General features: G+C 41.9%; 1 protein-coding gene across 3 annotated transcripts in view; it reads left to right on the top strand.

The window, feature by feature from the left end:
* ntrk3a (neurotrophic tyrosine kinase, receptor, type 3a) overlaps positions 1-11556 on the top strand; it is a 240888-nt gene extending 229332 nt beyond the window's left edge. For all 3 annotated transcript variants that reach the window (XM_039018080.1, XM_039018077.1, XM_039018079.1), the window contains exons 15-16: positions 3648-3806; positions 11371-11556. In XM_039018080.1, coding sequence (XP_038874008.1) covers positions 3648-3806; positions 11371-11556 — 345 coding nt within the window. The remainder of the gene's footprint in view (positions 1-3647; positions 3807-11370) is intronic.
* The last annotated feature ends 473 nt before the right edge of the window (positions 11557-12029 follow it).

Below are 12029 nucleotides of genomic sequence, written 5' to 3'. Positions count from 1 at the left end.
GTTTGAGGTACTTTTCTGCATATGCTTCAGTTTTTCGACGCCAAACCCACCACTGGTGTGTGTGGCCAAAGAGCTCTATTTTCATGTCATCTGACCATAACGCCGCCTGGAATTTGATAAACGGTATTGGCACTTGGCTTGGAACCGGTGCTATGGTCAGACGACATGAAAATAGAGCTCTTTGGCCACACACACCAGTGGTGGGTTTGGCGTCGAAAAACTGAAGCATATGCAGAAAAGTACCTCAAACTTACAGTAAAATATGGCGGTGGGTCTTTGATGTTATGGGACTATATTGCTTCCACTGGCTCTGTGGCCCTAGTTAATGTCAACGCTATCATGAACCTTACCAAGTACCAGGACGTTTTAGCCAAAACCTGGTTGCCTCTGCCGGGAGGATGCCACTTGGCGGCAAGTGGATATTCCAGTAAGACAATAACCCCAAGCACACATCAAAATCCACAAAGAAATGCTTAATTGACCACAAAATAAACATTTTGCAATGGCCATCTCAGTCTCTGTGGTTTGACTTGAAGAGGGCAGTCCAGAAGCGCAGACGAAGGATATCATGGATCTGGAAAGATTCTGTATGGAGGAATGGTCTAAGATCCCTCCCAATGTGTTCTCCAACTCATAAAACAGTTTAGAAATAGGCTCAGTGTCATTATCCTCGCAAGGGTAGCGTGTTGGAGTTCTGAAAACAGGGGTGCCAGTAATTTTTACCCCTATCTGATCATTTTATTATTAGCTGTTAAACAACATCTCATTCTCTGAGCAATTGTATTAGTATGTAATAATACAATTGTCTTTTTTTTTGCATGCAATATGTGTATAATTTATTTGAGTATTTTTTGCTCATCGTTATCAGTGGTGCCAATAATTATGGACCAGACTGTACATGGAGGGACAGTATTGAAAATGTATTGTCGGTTGCTTCAATCAATGTATATGTTATCGTCAGTCTGAGTATACAAATTAGCTATACTTTAATTTCTCTCTATATGCTAATTGTGCTATGCTTTTAAATTGTGTTGGTGTTTTTGTCATCACCCTGCCAGTTTTAATTCCGCTACAAGGGAAGCCCACACTCTGATTTATATGCTTCCACGGTCCGCCGTTCAACCCCAGACTGAATTGAGGGTGGTGCTTGCCAGGGAGAAGCCATTAAGATTGATTGAAATTCAATCAATTAATGTAATCTCCCAACACACAGACACACAAACACATAAACAAGTTAACAAATACATGACTCCGAAAACCAGATCTAGTCTCCCAAGACAGACAGAGCTACCATAACAAACACAAATCTGTCTTGCAGATACAGGTAACTGCCAAAATAAAGGAAACACCAACATAAAGTGTCTTAATAGGGTGTTAGGCCACCACAGGTCAGAACAGCTTCAATGCATCTTGGCATAGATTCTACAAGGGTCTGGAACTCTATTGGAGGGATGCAACACCATTCTTCTACAAGAAATTCAATAATTTGGTGGGTTTTTTAATGGTGGTGGAAAACGCTGTCTCAAGCGCCGCACCAGAGTCTCCCATAAGTGTTCAATTTAGTTGAGATCTGGTGACTGAGACGACCATGGCATATGGTTTACATCGTTTTTCTTTTCATGCTCATCAAACCATTCAGTGACCACTCGTGCCCTGTGGACGGGGGCGTTGGCATCCTATGAGGGCATAGCCACTGTAGCCAAAATAATGCCCTGCCCAGCATTTTTATACCTCACCCTAACCATGATGGGATGTTAATTGCCTAATTAACTCAGGAACCACACAGAACCACACCTGTGTGGAAGCACCTGCTTTCAATATACTTTGTATCCCTCATTTACTCAAGTGTTTCCTTTATTTTGGCAGTTACCTGTACAACCTATGAATCTTGCAAATATCATAGAACTGTGGTAAGTCTTCAAAACGGTATGTGAATTTGAATCATCCTCCTGTTCTACTGTTTTGGACACCAGCCTGCATTCTAGGGTGGTGTACCATGTAGTGCCAACAACATTGGTCTGGTGAAGAACAATCTGTCCACATGAAGTCAATAGTCAGGGGTCCAGCAGAATGGAAAGGGTGTCAGGTCATTGCAGCAGGGATACCAATTCACTTCTGAGTCCCTTGCAAATGTACTGTACTAGTAGAAGTCATAGGGACTTCCCATGACATTCTGCCCTGTTCCCTGTCAAGTATTGATTATGAGGTAGGGTTGGGATTGAATCAGGAGATGGGATAGTAGGGTAGAGCTATGACAAAGGTGAGGATTCGAGGTAAGAACATTTAAGTTGATTTTACAGTGGATATTAGGGTTGTAGTGTGGATTGCATGATAGACAAATAGCACTTTCCCTAATGGGCCAGAAATGCATTAAAACTGTTATACCCTTCTCTGCACAGTACACACACATTTGAAATCTGCATTCGCCTTATTTACAATAAGCTATGGGTTATTTATATGATTGAACATGAAAACATTTGATTTTTGAAACATCCTGCACTTTTTTTCTCTTTTCAGCTTGGAAGAAGATCACTAGAGTGTGGTAGTCGTTAGGGTTACATATTCACACAGGCTTTATGGGACCTGGTCCGGCAGACATTTTACCATAATCTCATTAATAAACCGTCATAAATCTTAAAAAAGGAGAGCAGGCGGACGAGGAGGAGGAGAAGGAGGAGGGGGAGAAGGAAGGGGTGAGTATGTTGAAGATGTTGTAAAACGGAACAACTTATTATAATGTTCAGCGGGCCAAATTTAACAAAGAAAACCAACAATACATAATCACCAGAACAGAAACGGATGCTATAATATACTGTTATTATAGATGGCAAACATGGTAGACTGATCCTTTGTAGCTACAGTATAATTAATGTGGGAATGTAATGTAATGTTAACTTCTTTTGTATTCACATGCTCCGTCAATACCTTGACCCATAGTGAGCTCAGTGCTAATGAGCTCTGTAATTAATATGCAGCTACCACTTAAGAGTTGAAAGTAACAATAATCAGACATCCACTATTGAAACGTCACTCTTGTTCAACTCTTCCACAGATATGATTAACACAGTGCAATATACATGAATAGGAAACCGATTTTGAAACGATCCTGTTGAGTTAAAGAGGAGGGCGCAGATGATTAGTACCTCATTGTTTTACTCTTATAATATCTGGCAGTCAGACAGACAGTGGGAAGGGAATGCTGAGGGGAAGGCTTCATTTATGTTGCTGCATGGCTTGAAGCTGTCAAACTTCTTTAATGGATCCTTTTTCCTTCCCTCTCTTGGCTCCATCTTCTCTTCCTCCTCCCAGCTGAGCCTCATTGACTCTTCTTCATCTTCTGTGTTACAGGGCTGTGTAGGTTTCCCTTCTTCTCAAATATTTTATAAGAAAAATACAAGTTTTTAAAAAAAACTAGAAAAGACCATCTAGAAGTATTCGAAGTGTGTCTGCTGCATGCCTTTCGGTGAATATGTAATTAAAAAAGTATTCTTTACAGTTTCTTTCACATGTACAATAGTTTTCTTTTTTGTCTTTTTCAGTTGTGATTTAACCTTCAAATCCCTTTGAGCCGTTAGTCCAGGTCTATAACGCTGTGTGCTGACATCTGTTGTTCTCTCTCTCTCTCTCTCTCTCTCTCTCGCTTCCAGGTGGGGGGCCACACCATGCTGCCCATCCGTTGGATGCCCCCTGAGAGCATCATGTACAGGAAGTTCACTACAGAGAGCGACGTGTGGAGCTTTGGTGTGATCCTCTGGGAGATCTTCACCTACGGGAAGCAGCCATGGTTTCAACTGGCCAACAATGAGGTACTGTAACTGCATGGACAGAGGGGTTCAACTCACATTTCAGTGGTTTATATCGTAATCAAATGAAACTTTATTTGTCACATGCGCCGAATACAACATGTGTAGACCTTACCGTTAAATGCTTAGTTACAAGCTCTTAACCAACAGTGCAGTTCAAGAAAGAGTTAAGAAAATATTTACCAATTAAACTAAAGTAAAAAATAATGAAAAGTAACACAATCAAATAACAATAACGAGGCTATATACAGGGGGTACCGGTATGTTGTATGCCTGTATTTTGGGTTTAGGAATGTAATCCAATATGAAGGCTGTTGACAGACCTCATGGGCCAAATGTAGAGATATTTCCTGTTCCGTTGGCCAAGCACACCCATCTTCGTATTCTGCCATTTTTTCTGCAATACAGTGATGATAATAAGCAACATAACCACACAATGCAGTAACCTGCATTCAACAGTTGTTGCCTTGGCCAAGACAAGCATCCAGTACAGTCTCTTACTAATCCCTAGAATGGTGCAGTGTGAGATAGGTTAATTGGCCTATTCTTAGAGTGGCCTTTGGGCTCAATATTGGACCAGAAGAGAAATCAATTAAGACGTAAATCAGGGATGGGCAACTGGCGTCCCACGGCTCCCCTTTTGAAGGCCCTCGGATCAATCCCCCCCTCAACTTACTGTTGCGAGTTAGAATAGTAGAATACACAAGGTGCAATTTGGAAATGTGGTTGTGCATCAGCAGTTTCTCTCTTGTTATGTCAGTCACGAGGCAGGATTCCATTGACCCAGGTTTATTCGACAAAAGCAATGTGATAAAAAGAAGATTGTGACATGTGAAATGGAAACGGCAGGAAACGGCACTCTAAGTAAGATGGACAACATTTTTATCTGTTCGACATGGGTGGATTTTTATTTTTAACTTTCTTTATTGCGACAAATGATGATGGAAACTGTTTTTCAAATAAATGATGATTGCCGAATACTTTTGAAGATACACGGGACACGTGATGTCATCATGTAACCCTAAGCTCCGCTCCACATTTTATTCTAAATGCCTACTGCTTGCAAAATCTTTTATTTTATTTTTTATATAATGTTTCTTTGCAGGACAACGATTGTGCTGACTTTCAAGAATGCCTGAATTGCGTCACTTTTTTTTCTGGTTGGCTGACAACTTTCACCATCCAATTATTTCAGATCTACAGGAGTGTATTTTTCACCATGGCGACCATAGACCGTGGCGATACGTTGATCGGCACATGAGAATTATGAGAATACAGAAAATATTAGTCAATTATTGCATAATATTCACACTGGATTTCGTGGGGTATCTGAAACATAAAATGGATAGGTGGGAGGGAGGGATACAGGCTGTCAACAATTTATTAATGAGCATTTTGCCTAAATGGTTAATGGAAACACTTCAACCAAGATTTCTATTTGACACTCGGTTTTTACAAAACATTTTTTAGATGTGATGTTATTATATCCAGCAGGTTTTTATCGACACAAGATGGTTAAATGGAAACACCCTTGCAGGCAATTGCCACATCTATTTTCTATGCAAACTTTCTACATGTCGCCAAACAATACTGGACAAGTTAATGGAAACATAATTACTGATAGTCACTCCATTAGCCCATGTCAGCAAAACATTTCTAGATTAGTAAATTAGTCTAGCGGCCAGCTATCTGAATTTAGCAATCATGGTCGAATTAGGCCGCTATTGATTTTGTTAGTCAGTCTCACTCAGATATCATATTAAAAACTGCAAACATTTCTTTCCACTCCATGGCAAAATGAGTAGAATTGCATGAAATGAGTTACAAAATTGCAAAATCTTCTCTCCGCCCCATGGCAACATATGTAGTATTGCTGCAAACTTGCTTTAAAACTGCAATGTTTTCTTTACACCCCATGGCGAAATTAACTGAATGTCTCGCTACTGTCAAGAGTGAGGCCTTTAAAATGTGTTTATGGATGTGGGTACGCAGACCCGCAAGCAACTGCGGCCCCTCGTGATGAGTTCAGATTAAAGTTGCCTATCCCTGACTTAAGCAAAGATGACAAGAGAGCAGCACCTACATTATACTAGTGTGAGCTGAGAGTGTTGAAATCAAATCATTCCCAGTCTCAACTCCCACTTACACACAAACACACACATGCCTTTCAGACACCATAAATCACTCTAAAAAAATAAAGGGTAATAAGAGGTGAGCAGCCATTTTGTTGCAGGTCCTCTATATACAGTACATGGCAGTAATGATAATGTGCAGTCATGTGCCACTGATCTTCCTCTCAAGCATAAAGACATCACACTGTAGACATTGACAGAAGCACTATACTAATTTACTGTTCTGCAGCGACTTTGGTGAAATAGTGGGTTGCAATACACAATCTAGACCACCAAACCTAAAAAGGCATGATAATTAAAATGTCAGAACAACACTGCTTGGGGTTCCAGCCAAACATCAACATGTACAGTTTGACAGGGACATTGTTTATCAAATTAATATATTTACGGCAGCTTTCAGCTTTTCTAACTTGTCTTATTACGTTGAGACCTGAAAAGCAGCAATATAAATCAATGCTGAGGCCAGCCATAGGTAGAGAAACAACAAGGTCTCCCACGCCAGAAGTCTTTTATAAATATGAATTATGTGGAGGTGCTGTGAATGTAAATGTAACAAGGCTGGGCTGCAGTCTGGGCGGGCTGTGGTGACTCACTGACTGAACGCCTGTGGAAAGAGCTCTTCGCCTTCGGGCTACAGTTGTGCAGACAGCGTATCACGCTGATGACAACACAGCCTCTCACTGTTCCTAAAATAGACACAGACCGCACAACAAAGCTATCCAACTAAATTGTAATTGTTTAACCCTAGATTTAAGTAGTCTTATTTTTTGCTAAACAGGTTTCTGTATAATATGTAGCAAAAAACACACCTGCTATCTAATCACAATGAGCAGCAGAGCAAAATAACATGACAGCATAAACAACATAACATAAAACTCAAAAGTGTGCTTAACTAGCATTGCAATCCCGTTATCATCTCTGACCTGTTTGACACAGCGCAGAGTGGATTCATTGGTAATTATTGCTCATGACAGGTTACTTTGTCTTTGACTGTGGATGTGAACCTGAAGCTGTTCTCATACCCATTCAACAGAAAACACCAGATCAATAGGTTATCAATAATGTCAGGTTTTTGTTTCATTTTGAACATTCCATTCTTAGCTGGGTGGCAGGAGCAGCCCACTTCAGTGCATTAGAGCGCAAAAACTATGCCTCTATCTCTCAATATTGGCCACCATTAATTGGATATTTCAGTGATGTAAAATAAAACCGTACTATTCCTGACAAGTACAGTATGTGTGGTTTAGGTAATTTTCCATCCATTTTGATTGTGCCCACCCTCGACTATCCCATTGGTTTCCTGCATGTGGGCACAGCTGCAGGAACGACCCCCCCCCTCCCCCCCGAGCATGCCATCGTCATGCTGGTGCGACACTTTTGATATTCTGGATTTCCCCTGATTGTCTATGCGATTATTATGTGGGTCAAAAGGGAAATAAAAGTATTGTCATAGTTTTTTGTTTAGGCTATGACATTGTAGTATAATTAATATGCAATGTTTTTGCTTAAACATGATGGGTAATCTGTTGTGTTGGATAGCAGATGTAACAGATATACCAGCCACCCCACCGCTCTCTTTATTAAAGCTGCGATAAAGCTGGCGTGCACACCATCCACCGCTTCCGAGTATATTACTCGCTAATGTTCAGTCTCTGGATAATAAAGTAGATGAGCTCAGGGCGAGGATATCCTTCCAGTGAGACATCAGGGATTGTAACATACTCTGTTTCACGGAAACATGGCTCTCTTGGGATATACTGTCCCCGCCCATACAGCCAGCTGGGTTCTCAGTACATCGCGCAGACAGGAATAAAGAACTCTCCGGGAAGAAGAAAGGCAGGGGTGTATGTTTCATGACTAAATACTCATGGTGTGATTGTGATAACATACAGAAACTCAAGTTCTTTTGTTCACCCGACCTAGAACACCTCACAATCAAATTCTGACTGTATTACCTACTAAGAGAATTCTCTTCGGTTATAGTCACAGCTGTGTATATTCCCCTTCAAGCCGATACCACAACGGCCCTTTAAAGAACTACACTGGACTTTATGCAAACTGGAAACCACAAATCCGGAGGCCGTGTTTATTGTAGCTGGGGATTTTAACAAAGCAAATTTGAGGAAAACGCTACCGAAGTTCTACCAACACATTGACTGTAGTACTCGCTCTAGAAAAACATTGGACCACTGCTACTCAACTTTTTGAAATGCCTTCAAGGCGCTCCCCAACCTTCCCTGAGACATATCTGATGACGACTCCATTTTGCTCCTCCCTTCATAGAGGCAGAAACTCAAACAGGAAGTACCCGTGCTAAGGTCTATTCAACGCTGGTATGACCAATAGGAATCCATGCTTCAAGATTGTTATGATCATGCGGACTGGGATATGTTCCGGGAAGCCTTTTAGAATAACATTAACGAATACACGGATATGTTGACTGAGTTCATCAGGAAGTGTATAGGAGATGTTGTACTATCACACTATATGTGACTATTAAAACCTACCCAAACCAGAAAACGTGGATAGATAGCAGCATTTGTGCAAAACTGAAAGCGCGAAGCAACGCATTTAACCATGGCAAGGTGACTGGGAATATGGCCGAATATAAACAGTGTAGTTATTCCCTCCGTAAGGCAATCAAACAGGCAAAAAGTCAGTACAGAGACAAAGTGGAGTCGCAATTCAACGGCTCAGACATGAGACGTATGTGGCAGGGTCCACAGACAATCACGGACTACAAAGGGAAAACCAGCCATGTTGTGGACACCAACGGCTTGCTTCCGGACAAGCTAAACACCTTCACCCGCTTTGAGGATAACACAGTGCCACCGATGCAGCCCGCTAACAAGGACTATGGGCTCTCCTTCTCAGTGGCCGATGTGAGTAACACATGTAAGCGCGTTAACCCTCGCAAGGCTGCCGGCCCAGATGGCATCCCTAGCCGCGTCCTCAGAGCATGCGCAGACCAGCTGGCTGGAGTATTTACAGACATGTTCAATCTCTCCTATCCCAGTCTGCTGTCCCCACATGCTTCATGATGTCCACCATTGTTCCTGTACCCAAGAAAGCAAAGGTAACTGAACTAAATGACTATCCCCGTAGCAATCAATTCTGTCATCATGAAGTGCTTTGAGAGGCTAGTTAAGGATCATATCCCCTCTACCTTACCTGACACCCTAGACCCACTTCAATTTGCTTACCTCCCCAATAGATCCACAGACGATGCAATCGCCATCACACTGCACACTGCCCTATCCCATCTGGACAAGAGGAATACCTATGTAAGAATGCTGTTCATTGACTATAGCTCAGCCTTCAACACCATAGTACCCTCCAAGCTCATCATTAAGCTCGGGGCCCTGGGTATACACCCCGTCCTGTGCAACTGGGTCCTGGACTTCCCGACGGGCCGTCCCCAGGTGGTGAAGGTAGGAAACAACAACTCCACCTCGCTGATCCTCAACACAGGGGCCCCAGAGGATGCTGCTGCCAACCATTCCACCAGCAGTGTACAGAGGTGGGAGGAGGAGAGGAGCACAAAGAGACAGCAAAAACAGCTCAGGAGACACACAACCATGCCTTCCCCTGCCAACACAGACTGCATATGCCCCACCTCTAATAAAGTTTGTGGATCTCAGATTGGATGTTACAGTCAACAACGAATTCACCGTTAACTCAAAGTGGAAGTCATCATCGAATACGATGGACAACCATAAGAACTAAGTAAGTAAAAGTAGGCCTGATTACCAACAATGACAGGGAGGAGGTGAGGGCCCTGGGAGAGTGGTGGCAGGAAAATAACCTCTCATTCATCGTCAACAAAACAAAAGAGCTGATCGTAGACTTCAGAAAAATACATTTGGCTTGGCCCCTAAAACCCTCACAAACTTTTACAGATGCACAATTAAGATTTTCCTGTTGGGCTGTGTCACCGCCTGGTACGTCAACTGCACCGCCCGCAACTGCAGGGCTCTCCAGAGGGTGGTGCTGTCTGCCCAACGCATCCCCGGAGGCAAACTACCTCTCCTCCAGGACACCTACAGCACCCGATTTGTGAAGTTGATGATCCCGCCCAGTTTCACTCCTTTCACCTTGCTTAGAGGTCCTCTTTATTAAGCCGTACGTCATCTTCATGCAATTTCGTTCCGCTACTGAACGAAGAGCATAGGGTTTCACCACAATACAAGACAAGATGAAGGAGAGACTAGTCTCATCAGAGGTCATATAAAAAAATAAAAGTGATATTTTCATTCAAGACAGGAGAAACATTTTGTTTCAGGTGATAATAAAACATCACTTACAGGAATAGGTAATTGTTTAGAAATTGCTAGCAATCCCATAAAGCTATCACCGAAAACCACATTTTCATCTTGTTCTGTGGTTTGGTAACGTTTCACAACAGAGCCTTCAACCGTGGACGTTCCCCATTGAAATGAATGTCAGCCGACGCAACGGACTCCTCAGATGTAATGTGAATGGGGCATTAGTGGTCCTCGTCTGTCTTTCAGTCCATATCCAACTGATGGTCTACTAATCTCCTAATGTGTAGCGTACCTACTAGCAAGCTAGTTAAATCCATCCACAAAGAACTTGATATAATCACTTATTCAGTGCACTCTGAAGAGGAAACAATGATACGATGTAGCCTAACAACATCACACGGAAACAGCACAGATGTGATATTGTTTTGTGCTATAGAAGCACTGGTCCTCTTACATTTCTATTCCAGCTTGCAAAAAAAGGAATATTAGGAGGAAAATGGCTGTCTGTTCTGCCATTGTTCTCCTTCACACAAGGGCTCTCGCTAATAGCAACCCTAGAAGGTTTGACTACACAGTACATTCTTGTGCTAGGCTACTATAAGATGGAAATTGGAAAATAATGGACCCACGATGTGGTATTTATATTTAATGTATTACTTAAATGGTGACCACAGCCCTTCTGTAAATACATTTCAATTGTGTTTCCACCTTGCTCCATTGTAATTCCATTTCAAATTTGGCTAACAGTGCAGCTTTAGGCTTTACCTGCCCCCCAGCAGCCCAATCGAATGTCCTGCAACCTTATTGTGACATGTATTGATAACAACCTATACAGCTCATACACTCCTAATTCCCACCACACCCCAGAGGGATCACATGTAAAATGATACATGTCCCGACTTACATCAACAGACAAGTCTGACAACACTGCATCTGTGTGTTTGTTTATGTGCACTGCATAACCTTTCACTTTTAAATATTCCTTATGACCTGGACATTGTGCCCATGTAATTACTACAGTACACATATTGTGGTGCTATAGCCTGGGGGATGGTAATGAAGGTGATTAACCAAAACATGATTCTGCCTGTAAATGTCTCGTGGTGCTCTTGGTAAACAGTATAATACTCTAAATTGGGTTGTGAACTCTTTTGCTCTCTCTCGCCCCAGGTCATCGAGTGTATTACGCAAGGACGGGTTTTGGAGAGGCCACGAGTTTGTCCCAAGGAGGTGTATGACATCATGTTGGGTTGCTGGCAGAGGGAGCCCCAGCAGAGGCTGAACATCAAGGATATCCAGAAAATCCTCTATGCCTTGGGCAAAGCTACGCCTGTCTACCTGGACATCCTGGGCTAGTGTACGTTGGGGTTTGTCTATCTGTCTGTTTTTCTGTCTGTCTCTACCCAACAGATGAACAAAACCCCAGGAATAACCCAAACAACGAGCACCTTATTGCTCCACTGGCAAACACCTACAAAATGGGGATGGATTTAAGTGCCTGCTACTCCTTTCGATACACTGGATAACAGTATTTAAAAAAGCACTTTTACATTTTGTTTACCTGCATTTAAAATTGTACAGTTACTGAATACTGTATGAAGAGGACATTATTTCTTTTTTTGGTAAAAACAGCCTACTTAAAGTATCACAAAAAAACAAAAAAATGCTAGAAAATGACTAAATTACAAAAAGTACACAGAAAAAAAAAAAGCTGAAAACCCTGGAAAAATGGTTTGCTTTTGGTATCCTGACAGCTTGACAGAAGATCAAACTCCCAGGTGATTTTCTTTTTCATTTTATAAATATATATTATATATATTTTTTATTTA

This window comes from Salvelinus namaycush, chromosome 21 (assembly GCF_016432855.1).
Source record: "Salvelinus namaycush isolate Seneca chromosome 21, SaNama_1.0, whole genome shotgun sequence".
In the NCBI taxonomy this organism is placed as follows: Eukaryota; Metazoa; Chordata; class Actinopteri; order Salmoniformes; family Salmonidae; genus Salvelinus; species Salvelinus namaycush.
This window is presented reverse-complemented; position numbering and strand designations above follow the sequence as displayed.